This window comes from Syngnathoides biaculeatus, chromosome 6 (assembly GCF_019802595.1).
Source record: "Syngnathoides biaculeatus isolate LvHL_M chromosome 6, ASM1980259v1, whole genome shotgun sequence".
In the NCBI taxonomy this organism is placed as follows: Eukaryota; Metazoa; Chordata; class Actinopteri; order Syngnathiformes; family Syngnathidae; genus Syngnathoides; species Syngnathoides biaculeatus.
In genome coordinates this window covers 25377138-25399060 of record NC_084645.1, presented here as the reverse complement: position 1 = coordinate 25399060, position 21923 = coordinate 25377138, and the positions used below count along the sequence as shown (strand labels likewise).

Below are 21923 nucleotides of genomic sequence, written 5' to 3'. Positions count from 1 at the left end.
ATCCCTATTAGCGTTGTGGAACAGCGACTTTAGAGGAAAGTGTAGCGATGATTGGTCGCAAGTGACAAAAACAAACCACAAAATATTAATAGTTATAGTCGCAACAACCGTGACTTTGTTGAACTGTTAAAATTACCATGATGTGTGGTGTAAGAAACTAACAAAAATATGTTTTCTTTCTGATTAGGATCATCTGTTTATTTCCAAGAAACATTACGGAGAAATTTGGATGAAAACGCAGATAGAGGAATTTATAATATTGCAATATAAAGCAAATGGTGGCATCCCTGCCGTGATTCTCCATGAATCAGGAAGTAGACTAACAAATGGATGGCAGGGCACGAATGTTGCAATCCGTGGTATATTTTACTTTTAGAATTTACATTACTCTATTGTATTAATCGTTTTATTTATTTCATTGTTAGAGTCACGGTGAGAAGTCTTGTGCCCACCCCAGAATCAACTGAATCCACTCGTGAAAACTACTTCCAGAACGATCCACACCGTGCGACATTTGAGTCATGTTCAGTTGGCTCACTCAATAAGTAGCGGCCCTTACATCGGTGAATAAAAATATGTAAAGTAGGGATTAATTCTCTGGGCCCCATAGCTCAGAAACCAGGGATTGTGAGTTTGTTTCTCACTGGGGCCCCCACTCCCCAAGAGGGATTGCATCAGGAAGGGAATCCGGCGTAAAAACTGTGCCAAACAAATATGAGCGTCCGTCTGAGATGACACGCTGTGGCGACCCCCTAACGGGACAAGCCGAAAGAAAGAGGAAGGTAGGTACTAATTTATCCATACCCTCGGGCCTCGTAAACTCTCTGAAGGTGGGCAGAGAGATGAAGGTGTGAGACACCGAGTGCGTGTCATCCATGATGCAGGCGACATCGTTTGGCTGGCAGGACTTGACACATCGTATCGGGTCGGAGCGGTCAAACTGAGCCGACCTAGAGGACAAGACAAATTAACTGTACACACAACAATATAGTGGTGTTTACTAAAGGTAAACAATTTGGAATTTATCCAATATTCACCTCTAAAATTGCATAAAAAGGCAAGAAAGTATTGGTGTGAACTTAAGGCCCACCGTCCAGATTCACATCACTTTGCTACTTTCACCAGTGTGTAACCTATTTTTATACTCCTGGCAGTCAAAAATAGTAGAATGAAAGTCATTTAACGATGACGATTTAGTTTTGAACACATCAAGGTGCTTCCGTTTTAATTTGGGAAAAACACATTTGAAATCCAAACAAATCCATCGAAGGTTTCCCACAATTTGTCATGTTTTACGCTGGAGGTTCAGTTCTATTGTGCATACTATTTTTACAAATAACAACATTCCAATAAGGTTACTTGATGCCGCATCAAAAATGGAAAAATGTATTTAAAAATCTGGCTAATTAGGAAAGAACAACAAAAAAAATGCAGGAAGTACATTCTTCAACTTGTGCCGTCGATGCGCTCCAGCGGGAGATGAATGATGACACTCACAAAGAATGATCCACAAGAATATTTGGAATTTTGGGGGCATCCCCGACTTCACATCCCTATAATCTCTCGGGGAAAATTTATGGGCACAGGGAGTGTTTCGAAAGCCTCCCAAATGGTGACAGACCACTCCCCGGCCTCTCTCCAAAGGCAGCACTCATCCCATTATTTAAAGGTTTGTTTATTCCACGGACTAATCAGTGACAGCTCAAATTGGGATTTGGGATGGAGGCTTCAAAAAGATAATGCCACCTGAAATAGTGCTAGGAATATCTTTGTGGAACAACTATTGAAAAGCAGCTAAAACGTTATTATTTTTATTTTCATAGTAATGTTGGGGGGAGCGTAGAACAGCAGTAGGAAGCCATGTTTCTCATTAATATGCTATATGCACAAGAATACAGATGTCAGGTGAGTAAAAGATTCTCAAAAAGTGTCAAACCTCACCCTTTCCACTCAGTAAATAATCTGAATGTTACTGCTATGTCCAATGAAAGTTGTGTATAAGGAGGGCTGTCGGAAGTTAAGTAAAAGTGAGCGTAAAAATGACGCGCCGTTAATGCTAACGATGCTAATGCTAAAGCTAGCATTAAGGCAAGGAAAAAACGAGGTTTGGTTTTACAATAAGGGGTAAAATATTTAATTCGACAGTCGCTTCGTGTTTACTATGCATTTCATTAGCTCGTGCCAAATATGCTAAACTGACTTAGACTTAAATTTGTGCTCTTAATATTGTGATCGAGCTGCTAGCTAAACCTTTATACCACCATCGGTGTATGTTACGTGTAGCAAAAAAAGGTGTTTGGTCTTAGTGCCATTCATCAGAAAGGTACTACCGTCACACAAATACCCAGTTTTAGTTGTAAATTTAGGTAGAATAACGTACAATGTTGATATTTTAATTGTGAATCCACATGTGAATGAGTGGTTGGAATATCTGCCTCGCAGTGTTAAGATTTGTGGTTCAAATTTCGGATCCAGCCTTCTTGTGTCAAGTCTGTCTTGCTTGTTGAGAGATGCAATTTGTTTTGTGAATATTTTATTCAAGGACAAAAACAGGAAAAGCCCTAGTTCATTCCCCCAAAAAATACCGTCTTAAAATGGGTTTTAGTGGGATGCATGGAGGATGCGATCAGTGACAACATTTGAGGCATATTTTTCCTTAAATTATGAGTTTGAGTGAAAGTTTTACAAGCTTTAAGGCATTGGACCTTGGATGGAACCACTGCATATTGGATTATGAAAACAACCATGTCGCCGTGTTTAGGTGCAGACGTGCAGCTATGGCTCTATACTGAGTTGTGGTCTGTGGATGTTTGGTTCTCCGTCGGGGACCTATAGCCTGTTGAGTTTAAACAAGTTCAGGTTGGTCTGGACTGGGTTGGGCTGCTTTTTCACGGAGAACTAAACGCAAAAGCCCCCAGACAAGAAGGCCAGCCACCAGCGGGTAGGGGCTTGTAATTAACAATTAGCGGCCGGTTCCAAGTTTTGTTTCAGCCCGGTCCAAACCCACAAAATGTTCTCCTGCTTTTTACACCAGCACGGCCTGAGCTTTAGCAAAACCTGAGCGGTATTCTCTGGAGGATGGGGTGGAAGCTCTTTTGAGGTGGCGGGATGAATTGATGAGAAGATAATGACCTAGGATGAACCGCTCTTTTACGCACATACGGTCAAAGCCAGGCTAGCGGGCTAATTACAGCGTCTTTTTAACGACTTTACGTCTGTTTGTCCACATGCGGATACGAACGTGCTTTTGTATGAGTGTTTCTACGTGTTCCCCAGCCTTATGTGGAAAACCCCCCGATACTTGCAGACCAGAAAGAAAAACAAGACTTTCTTGGACGTAACTCCTCTGGTCAAGCCTTAGGCCTTTTTTTTTTTTTTGGTTATTATTTTTAGTAATTATTATTTATAGCTGGCAAGTTGATAACGTCCCAACACAAACACGCCAGAGCATCATTCATTTAGAGAGTGGTGAAGTTGCTGGACCGCAAATTGTCCAGATCCCAGAGTCCCATAACTCAAAAATCAAAGCGGAATTAAAAAAAAAAAAAATGCCCGGTACACCACTAGGTTCTTATTTTAAGGGTATCCCCCGCTCCTGTTCGGAAACAAGGATATGGTGCGTGACACCGTCTGAATTTACACTTTTTACAAGCCACACGTACATGACGAGGTATTTATACTGTAGCAGAAGTCCAGCGTCTTAAAGCTTGTAAAATTTGGAGTTCGACAAATTTGTTTTGGGGAAAAAATATTCCTTAAACTTATGGATTTTGTAACTAAAGTAGTCACTAGTGAGATCCTTTTGTCTCTGTGAAAGGGATAACTGCATCTCTGGGACTTGCTGGAGGCAGGGGCGTTGGTAGCTTTCGGAGATGGGGGGGGGGGGCATCCAAATGTGTGATAGTGGCTATTGAGGCCCCCTGTCGAAGATTGCTTTTCGTGGGGAGAACGTTTGATCTGCAAACCCTTTAAATATTTAAACACAAATTGTGGCGCAAAACATGTAGACAGACACTATAACAATACACACAAGCATATATTTTTGGGGGACTGCCTTCTTGTGAGTGTGGCACGAATTGAACTTGTAAGTCAAGTAAGTAGTACTTTTGTCCAGCATTTCCGAGTGTGTCAGAGTCTTGCCAGTAGGATGTTGTGTGGATGTAGATGGTTCTATTAAGGCCTCTTTTGGTTTATCTACTCCCAGATGAGGTGGTATTGCAATATTATTAAGGTTTTATGATGGTGACTATCTAAACTGAACTGCAATAGTAAAAGTTAACATAATTGTGGACTGTATTATTGACTTAATATGGTGCAGATATATTTTTCTCATGTATTTTCACATGATGAACAATGTTGTCTGTGATTTGGACTCGCTGCTCCACTTTGCTGTGTTTAATTTAATCCTACATCATCACGTAGGAGCGTGCTTTAGTTCCATTATTTTTATTTTATTACAAAACTGCTCAGCCAACACATAAACCATCAAGTATTATAAATACTTGGACTTTATACATACAACTAATAGTCTTAAGTACTCCATGTTGTCGGCTGGACAGACCGACGTTTTAGGCTTTACCTTGATGTAGTGCGCCACCTAGATGCTATCACAGTGCTCTGCTTCTTACAAGATACATTCAAGTGAACCTAATTTATTTATAAAGTAACAATACTGTATATATTAGCTACTATTTCTAGTTGCCAATTGTTATCTTAACTTGGTAATAACAATAAAAGAACTATGGCCAAAAATGCACTCCTAGATGTACGTTTGAGGTACAAAACCAATGAAATCCAAAACAATACTTGTATTTATTCCAGAGCTAAAGAATGATCAACACGATTGATGGAAAAATTAAGATTAGAAGTCTCACTTATTTTGGTAATATCAGAACCTATCTTTAACCTTATCCTGTAAAAAAAAAAAAAATATATATATATACTGTATCTTTTTGTGTTCTTATTAATTTAATACTTTGACTTGAAAAAATCCGTAATACTACAACTTCATTTAATTTTTGCTCCCTCTGGAAATCTTAAAATTGAAACTTTATTTGTGTTAAAGTAAAACATTAGTCTCTCAAAATTATGGCCATCTTCTTAAAATTGGAAGTTTCCCCATCATATTCCGACTTTGTTCTTGTGGAATTATGATTTATTTATTTATTTTTTAAACTTAAATTTTTCACAGAATATTGTGACTTCATGTATGTAAGACTAACTTTTTTGCGTAACTTTATTCTCGAAAAATGATGACTTTATTTTTCAAAACTGGTTTATTTGTGCAAAAATCTGGGCTTTTCTTGTAACAACGTTGATCTAAAAAATAATTCCATCTTAGTTCTTGCAAAACTGCAGCTTTTCTGTATCACAACTATTCCCATAAAATTATAGTTGTATTCTTGTAAATGTGCCACCTTTTCTCTTAATATGAAGACTTAATTCTCGAGAAATTACAACTCTATTTTTTGAAAATGGCTACTTATTCTCATCTTATTATGATTTTTCATCTTTAATATTACATCAATTTTTTTCTGTAAAATTAAACGTACATTCTTGCCATATGGCGACTTTTTCCGATCATATGTCCTACTTTATTGAAACTTTATTAAAACTTTATTGTAGCTTTCACGCCATTTTACAACTTTTACTATTGCAAAAAAATGCATTGCAAAATGTCAACTTTTTGTATGTCATCTTACGACTCATAAAAATTACAATATGCTTGTAAAATTACCATTTTATTGCTTAAAAATTATGAATTTTTTTTAGTAATATTGTATTTTTTCTGTAAAATTGAAGCTATAGTCAAGCAAAATTATAAGTTTTTGTCCTCTGAAAAGCATGACTTTATCCTTGTAAAATAAAAAAATTCTCGCCAAACTAAAACCATTCTCGTAAATTTTTCTTGTAATATTTTCACTTTCTTCTAATAAAAGTACGACTGCTGTATCTCTCTTGTAAGTTGGATTTTGCTCTCCTGACAGTTGGGCTTCTTTCTTGCATGAAAATTCTCGTCAAAATGACAAAAGCCAACGCAGCGCAAGCAAGCCTTGCTGAGCCGTCGTCCTTATTCGAGCTGCGGGTTGTATACGACACGGGGCTCATCCTGGGTGACGAACACCATCACTTTGGCCAAGTACGTGCTGAGCGTGCCGTAGCGACGCAGCCCGAGCTCTACGGAGAGCTCAGAGTCCCGCGGGCCGTCGAAGACCCTCGCCACGGACATGACGCCGCCGCCGGCGACTTGCTCCGTTTTGAAGAAGCCGCCCTCGTTGCCCGCGGTGATGGCGATGCGGATGTCGTCGCCCGGCACCGTGTGGGAGGGGCCCATGCGGAAGATGTTGGTGGAGACGGGGATGTTGGCGGGGAAGGTGAGGTGGTAGTAGGTTATTCTCAACGGCATGGCCAGGCACTCGACAGACTCATTGCAAAGCAAGCGTTCACATCGACTGTGAAGAAAGAGAGAGACACGAGTGGGATAGGGTGGGGAAGGAGTCACGGGGAACAATAGAACACAACAAGCAGAGAGAGGGAGAGAGAGAGAGAGAGAGAGAGAGAAAGAGAGAGAGAAAGAGACCATGTAAATTAAATGTGCCGTGCATGGCATGCAGTGGAGGGCAGCCTAGCACATGAGAGGAGTCAGAGTGGGCTCATGCAGGTTCACGACTGGTGACAACGGCCTCAAATGGATTTGAGAGCGGACATCATTCGAGAACTGTGATTCTCCAAATTGTGCTACGTTTCTGAAGTACATTTCAGTTGTATTTAACTTTCAAGTCCAAGACATTAGCCGTCACTGTGATTTGATGGCACATCTGCACAGTCGAGCACGAAAAATCTATCTTTTTTTTTGTGTAGCCAGCGCAGTGAACCACAGCCTGACGTCTTTTTTTTTTTTTTTTTTTTAACACGGAAGGACACGTTCTCTGCTCAGCATACTTGTGTACACCCTTCGCTCTTAAAGGGGTACCCTCATAATTACAAACAGAACACAAACCCGCAACTTTATATCTGCGGGCATGACTGGTGGACCACACCCGTAACTTTATATCTGCGGGCATGAGTGATCACACTTGTACATTTTTCAAATGTGCGTGACCGCATTAGCATTTAATCTTGTTGAAGAGCGCTTCAATATTAAACGCATATGTCACACAACTGTAGTGATTCTTTCTTGCACCGCTAGGGGGAGCCCCGTGTCCCACTTTGTGAATACTGTAACTGTTCTTGAAGATGGTGCAAATAATTCTCTGACCTCTGAATTCTCTGTCGGGTATTTAGACAGCTTTTAAATGAAATCTCTGGTGGCAAAAATGGTCATTGGTGATAATAGTTTTTAAAATCGAGACCCGCTCACATCAAACCCTTAAAATCAGATAATGTGTGCTTTGTGACGTCAAAATTGGCAGTGCATTAATACCGCCCTAGTGTAGTGTACAATCTCCCTTTATCTGTGTTCATGTACCTCTTATAAAACACATTTAAGAGGACATTATACAACTCAATTAAGTAAAAAGGAATGCAGATTTGAAATGCGCAGAAACATATTAGTTCTCTCAACTATCCGTGTAGCCACTGCAAAAATTGTGCCATTTGACTTCTCAGAAAGTTGGACATTTGTCTTGCAATATTATGACTTGTAAAAGTCAAAACCTTTGGCCTTGTAATATTACAAGTTTGTTTTGACTTTTTCTCATGATAATACGTCTGTTCTCATATTATGACTTTTTCCTCCCTTTTTTCCTCTTGATATCAAAGATGAACTACCGTAATTTCCCGCCTATTAGTTGCAACTTTTTTCACACGCTTTCAACCCTGCGGCTTATGCTGCGATGCGGCTAATTTGTGCAATTTTTGTAACGGCCCCATGGGGGCACTCAAGCGGAAAAGGTAATCCTGAGACTGTTGGAATATATGTGCCGTGGAAGTGACTTTTACTGGTATGTTTTTTTTTTTAACCGGCTTTGTTAGCTAGCCTTAGCACCGCGCTAGTGTGTTGCTACTGTGTTACCTTCGCGTCTTAGTGATTTAGGTATGTTTTTTTTTTTTGTAACCAGCCCTGTTAGTGATGTGCTACCGTGTTGCTACTATGTAGCTGCCGTGGCTGTTTTTTTTTTTTTTTTTTTTTTACCAGCCCTGTTCATGCTACCGTATTGTTGCTATGTTAGGCTAAGCTAAGATATTAATACTTTGAAAACTCTTTCTGTGTACCGTCGTTCTTTGTAAATATCTTGTGTTTCAATGTGGGCACTTGCGGCTTTTACACAGGTGCGGTTATGTTTGTACCAAATGGTATTTCCTTTCCAAATGTACTGGGTGAGGCTTCTAATCAGGTGATACGGAAATATAATTCAGATTTGAAATGTAAATTTGGACGCAAAAATGCATCTCTTAAACCTTGTAGGGACCAAATTCAAGATGTTCACACTTACGTTTCCCCAATTCGGCGGTAGTTGTTGGGGCAGTCGAAGGACAGGCAGCGGAATCCGCCTTGCACGTTGAAGCAGCTCTGGTTCTCTGCGCACGTGTGTGTGCCTGCCACACATTCATCAACATCTAGTAGAAACGTGGAAAAACAAATTCAAAGTCAGATGTGTGGCCTCCATCGATTCTTCGGCATGGTCCATCAAGAACATGGAGGTGGTAATGACCTTGGCAGCCGCGTCCATTGGGCGCTAAGGTGTACCCGCTAACTGGGCAGGAACAGTGGAAGCTTCCGGGGGTGTTGTGGCAGCGGTAGGAGCAGATGTGACCCCCGGTGGGCAGGGCGCATTCGTCTATATCTAGGAAGAGTTAACAGCGAAATGCAAGCAGGGGTATTAACAACACGTTGGTTTTAAAGGCTCGTTTATCGCATTTTTACCTTCGCACGTCACTCCATCAGTGTCACTGAGTTGGTAACCACGGCGGCAGTAACACTGGTAGGAGCCGTAAACGTTGGCACATTCTTGACTGCACGGGTTACTTTCACACTCGTTTAAGTCTGCACGGACAAGATGGCGATATTAGGAGGACATGATGGTACCCGCACATTTGGACAAGCCACAGAGTGAATAAATGAATATTACCGTATTTTCCGCACTATAAGGCGCACCTACAAGCCTTTAATTTTCTCAAAAGTTGACGGTGCGCCTTATATATGGATCAATATTGAGCCTTTAGTGCAGCTCAATCTAATGGATGCATAACGCAACCCCAGCCTCTACTCTAGCGGCTCTTCTATGCGCCTTATAATGCGGTGTGGCTGAAATGTGAAAAAAGTTTTAAAATAGGCCATTCATTGAAGGTGCGCCTTATAATGCGGAAAATACAGTAGTGCAACCTATATAAACCTCCAAAATTTGAAGTATACTACAAGTACATAATTATAATTCCAGCAATTATTATTTTATTACATATTATTTATCATTTGTATGTTGATATATTCATTATTATTATTGAAGAAAAAAAATAAAAAAGTGGACCAGGTATCCTGGAAAAGTGGTTCTTTAACTGATGATTTAAACTCATTGTGTGAATAAGTTGTTCACTAAGTTTATACATAGATCACATTACTGTAATTTTAATCATTCAAATGAACTGCAATTCCATGACTATTTTTTTGTTCCTACAAAAACAATAATATATCATTATGATCGTCCTATCATCAAATCATTATCCTATAAGATCAATTTATCCAAAAAAGGCACCACAGTTTTTTTTTTGAGGATAAATGGATAGGTTATGTTACCATCACAGTTCCTGCCATCCCTGGACAGCTTGAAGCCTGTGGTGCAGCTGCACTTGTAGGATCCCGGTGTGTTGTCGCACTTGTGAGCACAGAGGCGTCCGGGGTAGTGCCTGCATTCGTTAAGATCTGCAACACAAGACTTGTTGCAGCCAAACGTGCCTTCGATTGGTGTTGTACGTCATGTCTTTCCCTTCCTGCTTACCCTCGCAGAGGCGACTTATGCTGTTGAAGTTGTAGCCTTTGTCACACTCGCAATGGTAGGAGCCCATCGTGTTGATGCAGGCGTGACCCGTGCACACCGTTTCGGGGCCTTTGCACTCATCAATGTCTTAAACATACAAAAGAAACAAGCACATTTTTTGGACAGCTTTTCCATCTTAAAATGAGCTGTCAAACTGCACGTCTCAGCTGTTCCATACGAGTGTGAGGAACGTCGAGTTGTACAGGTGAGGCCAGATGACTTCGACAAAATATTTCCACATACCTCAGGTCAAAAGTTTCCAAAAGTTAAACTCATAAGTTGCTTTTATGCAAAACAAAGGCAAAATAAATCAATAAGTTGGAAACACTGACTGTGGTTTTGTAAACTAGCTCCTCTCCGTTCATAGTCATGCGGTTACCGTCATTTCCGGCCTATTAGCCGCGACTTTTTTCACACGCTTTCAACTCTGCGGTTTATGCGGTGATGCGGTTACTTTGTGCATTTTTTTTCTAATGACCGCAAGGGGGCACTCGAGCGGAAAAGGTAAGATTGAGACCGGTGGAATATATGTGCCGAGGAAGTAACTTTTTCCGGTCCGGTTCTGTTAGCGCTGTGCTAGCGTGTTACTGCCATGGCTCAGTGATTTTTACCGGTATGTTTTTTTTTTTTACCGGCCTTGTTAGCGCGGCGTTAGCGTTAGCGCGGTGGCACTAGCGTTAAACTCTCTGTTCACCGTCTTTCTTTGTAAATATCTCGTGTTTCAATGTCGGCACTTCCGGCTTTTAGACGGCTGCGGCGTATGTATGTACCAAATGGTATTTCCTTTACAAATGTACTGGGGGAGGCTTATAACCAGGTGCGCTCCGTAGGCCGGGAATTACGGTAGTGTGAGCAGTGCGTGTCGGCTGAGATGCGCTTTGAACTCAGAAACTGTTGAAATATCGCCTGGCAAATAAAGCCCAGCTCCGTCGCATCGTCAATGACAGTTTTAGCATGCGGTTTCGGTCGTACCAATGCAGCGTGTGCCGTCGTCATTGAGGTGGTAGCCCCTTCCGCAGTTGACAGAGTTCCTCTGGCAGATGTATGAGCCCACTGTATTGATACAAAGCTGGCCTTTTTGGCACGGGCCTGTCTGGCTAACACATTCGTTGATATCTGCAATGTAGACACACACAATATAACGGGCATTTCATGACATTACATTACCACCAACTTCCTCCAAGTGTGCCTTTACGGACCTTGCCTACTTCAGTAGAAGAGAATAATCGAAATCTCATCGTGATTGTAATTTTGGCTTTTGGTGGTCATATAAACGGTATAATTGGAGAAAAAAAACAGTAACGTTCAGTGCGCGGGTGGTTTATGCAAGTTCCTGCGTTGTAAATCCACTTAAAGGGGAAATCCACTGGTTTGCATTAAGAATGTATCCAATAGGTCATGTAATATGTACTCTATTTTGACAATGTGATGTTAAATCCTCTCTCATTTAATAGTACTTTGGGAAGATTTTTATCGACAATTACGTATTTTCAGGGGCGCTGCCAATTTCGCGAGTCACACGACCTACGTGCGCGGATGTGACGTGTTACGTGCCGCCACAAAAGCTCGATTACATGGGACACCATTAATGGCCAGCGGTGATTTCTCATATTTATCCTCATCTGATGAAGAAATAGTAGTATCGGTTGATCGGGAAGACGGAGGAAAACTATTCCTCCGTCTTCCCGATCAAACGAGCCGCTCATGGCTGTGTATGGACGTATTCCTCCGTCTTCTTGATCAACGGCCGGTCGTTTGATTGGGAAGACGGAGGAATACGTCCGTACACAGCCGTGAGCGGCTCGGTTGATCGGATCAAGCAAGTGGCCGAGCCGCTCACGGCGCTGTGTATGGAAATACTCCTCCGTCTTCCCAATCAACCGAGCTGCTCACGGCTATGAATGGAAGTATTCCTCCATCTTCCCGATCTGATTTAACATCACATTGTCAAAATAGAGTACATGTTATGACCTATTAGATACATTGTTACTGCAAACCAGTGTATTTCCCCTTTTTAATCATATCTAATCCCATCAGGAATCACACTACCATAGCTCAATTGTCTGAATTATTCTTTGTATAATCCATTTCAAGATAACACTCACCAATGCACTTGCCCAGTGCATCTTGGATAAAACCAGCGCCGCATTTGACCTTGGGGAGGCATCGGAATGAGCCCTGGGTGTTTTGGCACTCGAATTCTGGGCCACAGTTATGGATGCCGGTCTCGCACTCGTCAATATCTGAACAGGTAAATATACATTTTTATTACACACGGCCCCGCACACACAAGAAAATAGCCCTCTGCATGAACGGCGGACCTTTGCAGTTGTTGTCGTCCGTCAGTTCGTAGCCGGTTCCGCAGCTGACCTCTCTCTGGCAGCGGAAAGAGCCGTCGATGTTGATGCAGCGCTCGCCCGCTCGGCAGTTGCTCGTGCCCAGCAGACACTCGTTAATGTCTGCGTGATTGGAAGAGGAGCAACTTTACAACTTCAGTTCAGTGCAGTGGAACAAAGAAAGATTACATTAAAAGAATGAGATTCAGCTTTGTTGGCCAAGTATGTCAACACCACACAAGGAATTTTAACTGCAACATGCGGCCCCGATTTCTGCCTCAAGTTTGTCGTCACATTCTGAATCGTGCACTCTCTGTGGTCGTCTTAACACTGCACCATCTTCACATCATTTGATGACCGATGCTAGCCTCTCGTACCTGAGTAGGACTGAGGTGGAGGGGTATCTGCAACATTTGCACAATCGACATGGCCCTAAACTATCACACGACGAGTCACTTTAAACTCCGTACAGTCCTTGAAGTCTTGACTCTTTTCAAAATGGTCATTGCATATGCAAGTAAATTCGTGACACCAGGATTTGAATTTGAAACGCCACTGGAAACAGGATTTGAATTTGAAATATCACATTTTCAATAGTTGCTACAATTCGCTGTCTGAATTTCAACCGGCTACAACAGGGGTGTCGAACTCCTTTTTGTCGCGCGCCACATTGTAGTTACGATTTCCATAAGAGGGCCGTTATGGCTGTGAAACCATGAAAATCTTTCGCCTCATCATATTTACGTGTGAAATTTATGACCCAGTTTTGGAATCAGAAATCAAGGGTAATGGGCTTTTGAACAATTGTCGATGTTTGGGCACACAATAATGCTTGCAATATCTCAACGTTGTCATTTATGACATGACAATTTGAAATTTTGGGATAGATTTTAACACAAATCATGGAAGTTGAAACTCGTAATTTGTCTTAGCGGGCCACACGAAATCAAATGGCAGGCCGGCTCTGGCCCCCGGACCTTCAGTTTGACACCAGTGGGCCAGAATTTGCTGTCTGAAATTCAACCGGCTACAATTCGCTGTCTGAAATTCAACTGGCTGCATTTCGATTTCAATTCCCCATCTGTGCCACCCGGCAGGGTTACTTCAGGTCCGAACAGAACACCCAGCCAATCGCAGATACGCTTTCTGAGTCACGTGACGTCACATACTAAGAAAGCGTAACTGGATTGGCTGGCTCTATGGTTCTGACCTGAAGTAACCCTGCCTGGTGCCAAAGACGGTGAATTTTAGACAGCGAATTGTAGCCGGTTGAATTTCAAACAGCAAATTGTAGCAACTATTGAAAATGTGATCACTTTACATTTCAAATTCAAATCCTGTTTTCTGTGGCATTTCAAATTCAAATCCTGGTGGCACTAATTTACTTCCATAATTGCACTGCCAAATCGCTCCAATGGGCATTCTAACTGCTCTAAATGTTGGAACACTGCATCTTTTGCACAACTGGGAGTTTAAAAAAACAAAACAAAACAAAAAAGTTCTCTGTCAATTGATTGTCCTTCTGCTGTCATACTCAACATGTATGTCGTACTCTGGCGGCTCCAACTACTGGAGACAAATTCCTTGTGTTGTTTCCTTAGCTAATAAAGCTGATTCTAATTCTGGAAAAAAAAAGGTTAAAAAATCAACCCATTCACGGGCAGCGTCCCATTTTTGGAACATCATGATTTTCATGCATTACTGTATATCCTTCAGTATATCAAAATATTTAAGTGTTTTAATCTGAAGCCATAATTTGGTATCTAAGAAAACCCAAGTACCCTCTTGCGGGCAGCGTTCCATTTCTGGACAAGATTATAGATTAGGAAAGTTATCATATAACTTAACCTTTCCTTGATTGTGGCCTGTGAGGAGACTTTTATCTCAATAAGGCAAAAAAATTCCACCCTGCCCATGAACGTGTTAAGGAGAATAAAAAGATTACATTCTGTCAACATCTGAAAACTGGTTTTATGAGATGGAAAAATTCCTTTCATCAATTTCTGTAATGAAGAAACTATTTCTTTGCCAGGAATCATGCCAAATTTCTTTTCTTATTTGTGCTGGGAGAAAAGACCGCAGTCACATTATTAAGGAAACGGTGGCGGCTATTGGAAGACAATGAATTTGTCACAGACATGATGTAGCTTGTCCCGATTACGGTAGCAGGCGAGCTGAATCATATCCCAGGTGACTTTGGGGGCAGCGTACAATTTAGACTGGTTGGCAGCCAGTCACAGATTAAACAAACAACTTCTTACCCTCGCAGTTCTTTCCATCTGGTTTCAGTTTATAGCCTCTGAAGCAGCTGCAGGTATCATTACTCACACACTGATGAGCACATTTTCCTGAAAAAAAAGACATGTTAGTAATAATCCACCTCCCATCCATCATTTATTTAGTTAAAGGTGAGGAAATTATTATACTCCACCATTGCACTCATCACTTAATACTGAGTTGTCTCCGGTGTCCGTGGTCTCATCTTTGTTTGGCACTAGAATAGTGAAAGCATCTTTATTTAGTAACTTTTCAGTAGCTCTTTTTAAGATAAATGTGCAACTTTTCCCAGCTACAAAAAAATTAATTATTATTAGAAATAATGTTGCAAAGAACACGTCGAATACGTTTCTCTTTCAATAAATCTTGCCAAAAAATCGTGATGAATTATTTTCATTGGACCGCAGATAATGAATTAAAGTCAAAAATGAAAAACATGTATGTTGGCATAGAAATAGTGTCAGATGTCAAATACAAATCGCATTTATCTCTATCAGATTTATCAGCAGTGACCCCTTACGTCCGCAAGATGGCACTGTTAGCTTATGTTTTCTCAAAGGGAACAAGGTTTTTCAAGCTTGCGTTTCATTGTCCATCCATCCATCCATTTTCTGAGCCGCTTATCCTCACGAGGGTCGCGGGAGTGCTGGAGCCTATCCCAACCATCAACAGGCAGGTGGCGGAGGACACCTGGAACTGGTTGCCAGCCAATCGTAGGGCACATAGAGACAAACGGTCGTACTCACAATCATGCCTCGGGGCAATTTAGAATGTCCAATGAATGTTTCATGTTTTTGGGATGTGGGAGGAAACCGGAGTGCCCGGAAAAAACCCACGCAGGCACGGGTAGAACATGCAAACTCCACACAGGTGGGTCCGGGATCGAACCCGGTACCTCACTACTGTGAGGCCAGTAGCACAACATTGATTCTACTCTTGTGTTTAAGTCAGAGTTAAAAAAAAAAAAAAAACACAGGCTCTGAAATGTACTTTAGTACAAAAGTAAATATTTTTACTGTCTTCAGAATTTTTTTCACTATTATAGCCATGCAGATGATGAAGTTATATCTAGCAGTGTCGCCACATGACTTCAGTTTATCTGAGGTGCTTTATCATTGTATGTCAGGGTACTAGAATTCTTGCTTTGCGATCATATTGCTATAATATGATTTTTTTGGTAGTAGAACAATAAAAAAATTATTTTGTTAATGTAGTCAGCCAGAGCTACGAGGAATGCAAAATTATCAGTATCCTTTCATCACTGTTCCCATCTTACTGTTTTGCCCGTTTTTGTTTGTGTGCTCAGAACAAAAATTCAGTTTTTCTTTTAATCCTCATTTTTAGAAAACTCATTCAAGAGACAAGACTTCTGTCACGTGTTTGAGATTTTATGGTGAAAGCTGCAACTGGCTACTAGTGGGGGCTGAATGGGGAAATGGAATGCCGGTGCTTTAAGGGTAATGGCCGTTGGCAGCATCTTGAAGGAAAACAAAAAAGAGCTGAGAACTAGTTCATTTTTGAAATGATGAACTAAAAAAAATTTAATCATGAACTATGAACTGAAAAAGTTCATCTTCGGAAGAGTGAACCGAACTTTGAAATACTTCTCATAGAAAACGAACTTTCGCAACACTGACACAGTTTTATTTCACAATGCAATATATATTGCAAGTTTGAAAGAAAAAAAAAATCACAATGCTTTTTTTTTTCTTTCAATATTGTGCAACACAATGGCACACAGAGTTCAAGCCAAACGCGGTGATGCAACATTTAGCTGTTTGCTGCACACAAACGGAAGATTTGACTTTTTAAACTTTTTAAAATATATTTCACCCTTTGTTCTTTAATATTTTTAATTATGTAAAGCACATTGAATTATCTTCGTAAATAAAGGCTGCCTTGCCTTAACTAGCGCCATAGATGGGCAATATCTTCTTCCTCCAAATCCTATTTATATCATTTTTACATCATGTTGTGATCCACGGCTGTTGAAAAAAATATAAAGCCTACTTAGAAATGTAAGGAGTAAAAGTAAAAAGAGATGTAAATATTTTTGTCCAAGACAATTTTATATTGTAAAAATACCTTGTTACTCCCCACCCCCAAGTGACATGCTTTTTTCTTGGACTCACGTTCAATCTGACTAGTGAGCGCCGTCTGATTGTCGGGAGTTCCATCCACGCAGCAGGCCCGGTACACCAGGCCGCACTGGTAGCCCAGAGACAGATTGTGGTCGCACGGAAGTCCCTGGTCCTGGCCCGTCTTCGCCAGGAGGCAGCAGTCGCAGCACATCTGACAATCAAACACAACAGGTACATTCCAATCGTTGGGCTTTATCTATTTAACACAACTGTGACTGGATACGCTCGTTGCTGCTGAAAGGCTTGGTTGACCGATGTTCACATAATTTTAATACGGTCCGGCTCGCCAGCCACCAACAAAAAGTTACATAGCCTATCAAGCTAGTGCTAGCGTTCGTGGTTGTGCGTAAACATGCTGATGTTCTATTGAACACGTGATCCGACTGGCGCAACAAATCTCAACCTTTATGGAGCCTAGCCACATGTTTACAATTAAAAATCTCACGCCACACCAACAAATATGGTGATCGGTTGTGTTTTTTTTTTTTTTAAACTCGCTGATCAGTGAACAGCCCGGAAAAATCCTGAGCATTTAAAGCACATGTGTCAAACTCAATGCCCGGGGGCCAGATCTGGCCCGCCACATGATTTTATGTGGCCTGCGAAGCCAAATCTAGAGTGTCAATTTCCATGATTCTTGTAAAAGTCTGTACCAAAATTTCCAATTGTCATATATCATAAATGAAAAAGTCGAGATATTACAAGCATTTTTGTGCTACCAAACATGAATAGTTGAAAAATACATGACCCTTGATTTCTACTTCCAAAACTAGTTCAAAAATTGATGATGTAAATATGATGAGATGAATATAGAATATTTTTGTTCCACAGTCATAATGGCCCCTCTGAGGGAATCCGGAACAACATTGTGGCCCGTGGGAAAAAAAGGAGTTTGACACCCCTGATGTAAAGCCTACTTTCTACAGTGATTCAGAGTTCAATGTCAGCTGTTCACATATTTTTGAATGAAATATATCTGATCTAGCCCACATGTCCATGGAGCTCGTGTATCGATTACTGTATCTAACCACTCTGTGAGGGGGCCGGCTAGATCCGGTTTTGGTACTTTAGTGGACCTGTGCATGTCCAGCGCATTTTAAAAATGATTTCTGTGCTGGCAGCGATAAAATATGGCGGTTTCTTTGATCGTCACCTAACAGGTCTTGGGCGATATGCTGATGTCATTCATGACAGCGGGTCAGTTACATCATTGGCTGTTTTATGTCGGGTCTCATTTTGAAACCCAAAAAGGACAAACCTTGGTGGTCTTGGTCTCACAGGTGTTGGAGAACAAGGAATCACATGCCCCTTGGTCTTTGGCCACAGTGATTCCGGTGGTACACATGTTGTCTTCAAGCACCGCAACACAGCACTGCTCCTGCACGGTTCTACAAGAATAGTGACACCATATCAAAAATATAGATACATTAAAAATATTCAAAATCTCAAGGAAGTTACTATTGGAAGTTTACCACCTTTTGCAGTATTCAAGTGTCACTGTTGGCCTATTAAACAATTTATACATCCTATATAATGGCCCACATATAGAAATACTTGAAAGGTACCTATGTTTCTTTCAAGGAGAAAATGGTCGGATTGGTTTTATCAGGCAAATATTTTGTATTTGGATAAAACCTAAGAGAAAATGTGTGTCACAAGCCATCAGTGCGGGGGAGGACCCAAATGCAGAACTCCGAGGCAAAGGCATAATGTCCAGTAGGTTTTATTTCAGAAGCAGCGTCTCCACCCAGTGACCCGGTGCAAAATGCGTGCTAAAAGTGATAAAAAATAAACTTCACATGCTAACGTTAGCTTATCCTGTTGCTGCAGCATTACATTCTCCAGTCTCCGCTCTGCATATATCTCCCCTCAGCTTCTTCCCTTCTTCTTCTTTTCCTTTCGGCTTGTCCCGTTAGGGGTCGCCACAGCGTGTCATCTTTTGCCATCTTAGCCTATCTCCTGCATCTTCCTCTCTAACCCCAACTGCCCTCATGTCTTCCCTCACCACATCCATAAACCTTCTCTTTGGTCTTCCTCTCGCTCTTTTGCCTGGGAGCGCCATCCTCAGCATCCTTCTACCAATATACTCACTCTCTCGCCTCTGAACATGTCCAAACCATCGAAGTCTGCTCTCTCGAATCTTGTCTCCAAAACATCCAGCTTTGGCCGTCCCTCGAATGAGCTCATTTCTAATCCTATCCAACCTGGTCACTCCGAGCGAGAACCTCAACATCTTCATTTCTGCCACCTCCAGTTCAGCTTCTGTTGTTTCTTCAGTGCCACCGTCTCTAATCCGTACATCATGGCCGGCCTCACCACTGTTTTGTAAACACTCTTCTGTCACATAACACACCAGACACCTTTCGCCAGCTGTTCCAACCTGCTTGGACCCGTTTCTTCACTTCCTGACCACACTCTCCATTGCTCTGTATTGTTGACCCCAAGTATTTGAAGTCGTCCACCCTCGCTATCTCTTCTCCCTGTAGCCTCACTCTTCCCCCTCTACTTTTCTCATTCACGCACATATATTCTGTTTTACTTCGGCTAATCTTCATTCCTCTCCTTTCCAGTGCATGTCTCCATCTTTCCAATTGTTCCTCTGCATGCTCCCTGCTTTCACTGCATATGACAATATCATCTGCGAACATCATGGTCCAAGGGGATTCCAGTCTAACCTCATCTGTCAGCCTATCCATTACCACTGCAAACAGGAAGGGGCTCAGAGCTGATCCCTGATGCAGTCCCACCTCCACCTTAAATTCCTCTGTCACACCTAAGGCACACCTCACCATTGTTCTGCTGCCATCATACATGTCCTGTACTATTTTAACATACTTCTCTGCCACACCAGACTTACGCATGCAGTACCACAGTTCCTCTCTTGGTACTCTGTCATAGGCTTTCTCTAGATCCACAAAGACACAATGTAGCTCCTTCTGACCTTCTCTGTACTTTTCCACGAGCATCCTCAAGGCAAATAATGCATCTGTGGTACTCTTTCTAGGCATGAAACCATACTGTTGCTCGCAGATACTTACTTCTGTCCTGAGTCTAGCCTCCACTACTCTTTCCCATAACTTCATTGTGTGGCTCATCAACTTTATTCCTCTATAGTTCCCACAGCTCTGAACATCCCCTTTGTTCTTAAAAATGGGAACTAGAACACTTTTCCTCCATTCTTCAGGCATCTTTTCGCCCGCTAGTATTCTGTTGAATAAGTTGGTCAAAAACTCCACAGCCATCTCTCCAAATTGCTTCCATACCTCTACCGGTATGTCATCAGGACCAACTGCCTTTCCATTTTTCATCCTTTGTAGTGCCTTTCTGACTTCCCCCTTAGTAATCATTTCCACTTCCTGGTCCTTCACTCTTGCCTCTTCAACTCTTCCTTCTCTCTCATTTTCTTCATTCATCAACTTCTCAAAGTATTCTTTCCATCTATTTAGTACACCACCGGCACCAGTCAACACATTTCCATCTCTATCCTTAATCACCCTTAACTGCTGCACATCCTTCCCATCTCTATCCCTCTGTCTGGCCAACCTGTAGAGATCCTTTTCTCCTTCTTTCGTGTCCAACCTGGTGTACATGTCTTCATATGCCTCTTGTTTAGCCTTTGCCACCTCTACCTTTGCCCTACGTCGCATCTCGATGTACTCCTTTCGCCTCTCCTCTGTCCTCTCAGTATCCCACTTCTTCTTCGCTAATCTCTTTCCTTGTATGACTCCCTGTATTTTGGGGTTCCACCACCAAGTCTCCTTCTCCCCTTTCCTACCAGATGACACACCAAGTACTCTCCTGCCTGTCTCTCTGATCACCTTGGCTGTCGTCGTCCAGTCTTCCGGGAGCTTCGGTTGTCCATCGAGAGCCTGTCTCACCTCTTTCCGGAAGGCCGCACAACATTCTTCCTTTCTCAGCTTCCACCACATGGTTCTCTGCTCTACCTTTGTCTTCTTAATCTTCCTACCCACCACCAGAATCATCCTACATACTACCATCCTATGCTGTCGAGCTACACTCTCCCCTACCACTACTTTACAGTCAGTAACCTCCTTCAGATTACATCGTCTGCACAAAATATAATCTACCTGCGTGGTTCTACCTCCGGTCTTGTAGGTCACTATATGCTCCTCCCTCTTCTGGAAATAAGTGTTCACTACAGCCATCTCCATCCTTTTTGCAAAGTCCACCACCATCTGCCCTTCAAAGTTCCTTTCCTGGATGCCGTACTTACCCATCACTTCTTCATCGCCCCTGTTTCCTTTACCAATATGTCCATTACAATCTGCACCAATCACAACTCTCTCGCTGTCTGGGATGCTCAGAACTACTTCATCTAGTTCCTTCCAGAATTTCTCTTTCAACTCTAGGTCACATCCTACCTGTGGTGCATAGCCGCTAACCACATTGTACATAACACCCTCAATTTCAAATTTTAGTCTGATCACTCGATCTGATACTCTTTTCACCTCCAAGACATTCTTAGCCAGCTCTTCCTTTAAAATAACCCCTACTCCATTTCTCTTCCCATCTACTCTGTGGTAGAATAATTTAAACCCTGCTCCCAAACTTCTAGCCTTACTACCTTTCCACATAGCAGCGCGGTGACTCAGCTGGTAAAGCGTTGGCCTCACAGTTCTGAGGTCTCGGGTTCAATCCCGGACCCGCCTGCGTGGAGTTTGCATGTTCTCCCTGTGCCTGCGTGGGTTTTTTCCTCCCACATCCCAAAAACACGCAACATTAATTGGACACTCTAAATTGCCTCTAGGTGTGATTGTGAGTGTGGCTGTTTGTCTCCATGCGCCCTGCGATTGGCTGGCTAACAGTTCAGGCCGTATCCTGCCTCCTGCCTGTTGACAGCTGGGATAAGCTCCAGCACTCCCCGCGACCCTCATGAGGATAAGCAGAAAAGAAAATGAATGGATTAAATTACACCACTATTCTTGACCATTTGGATTTTTTTGGGAGGGGTGTGTTACATAAGATAATGGAAAACTGATAGTTGTTGAGGGCAGTTGAAAATTGGCACTGGTTGCCCATGAATCTAAAAAGACAGTTTTGGAGTGTATTTGTCAAACTTTATGGTTACAATATTAATGGATTTATTGTGAGAAGGATACTGGAAATGGAGATGCCTGGTAGGAGCAAAAGAGGAAGATGAAAGAGGAGATTTATGGATGTGGGTAAATGCGATG

The 21923-nt window shown here is 41.9% G+C and overlaps 1 protein-coding gene across 2 annotated transcripts in view; it reads right to left on the bottom strand.

Annotated features, from left to right (window-relative positions):
• fbln1 (fibulin 1) overlaps positions 1-21923 on the bottom strand; it is a 47163-nt gene that overhangs the window by 17300 nt on the left and 7940 nt on the right. The window contains exons 3-16 of one of the 2 annotated variants that reach the window (XR_009795411.1): positions 17987-18116; positions 16720-16879; positions 14742-14804; positions 14572-14658; positions 12296-12433; positions 12080-12217; positions 10947-11090; positions 9936-10061; positions 9734-9859; positions 8867-8986; positions 8655-8786; positions 8436-8559; positions 1942-6452; positions 843-950 (exon numbers count right to left, since the gene is read on the bottom strand). Coding sequence is in view for 1 of the 2 variants with exons in the window: in XM_061822812.1 (XP_061678796.1) it covers positions 805-950; positions 8436-8559; positions 8655-8786; positions 8867-8986; positions 9734-9859; positions 9936-10061; positions 10947-11090; positions 12080-12217; positions 12296-12433; positions 14572-14658; positions 14742-14804; positions 16720-16879; positions 17987-18116 (1634 nt within the window). In the remaining variant the exon portion in view is untranslated. Of the gene's footprint in view, positions 1-804; positions 951-1941; positions 6453-8435; positions 8560-8654; positions 8787-8866; positions 8987-9733; positions 9860-9935; positions 10062-10946; positions 11091-12079; positions 12218-12295; positions 12434-14571; positions 14659-14741; positions 14805-16719; positions 16880-17986; positions 18117-21923 lie in introns of those variants that run through there. The other variant, XM_061822812.1, reaches the window with a different exon arrangement.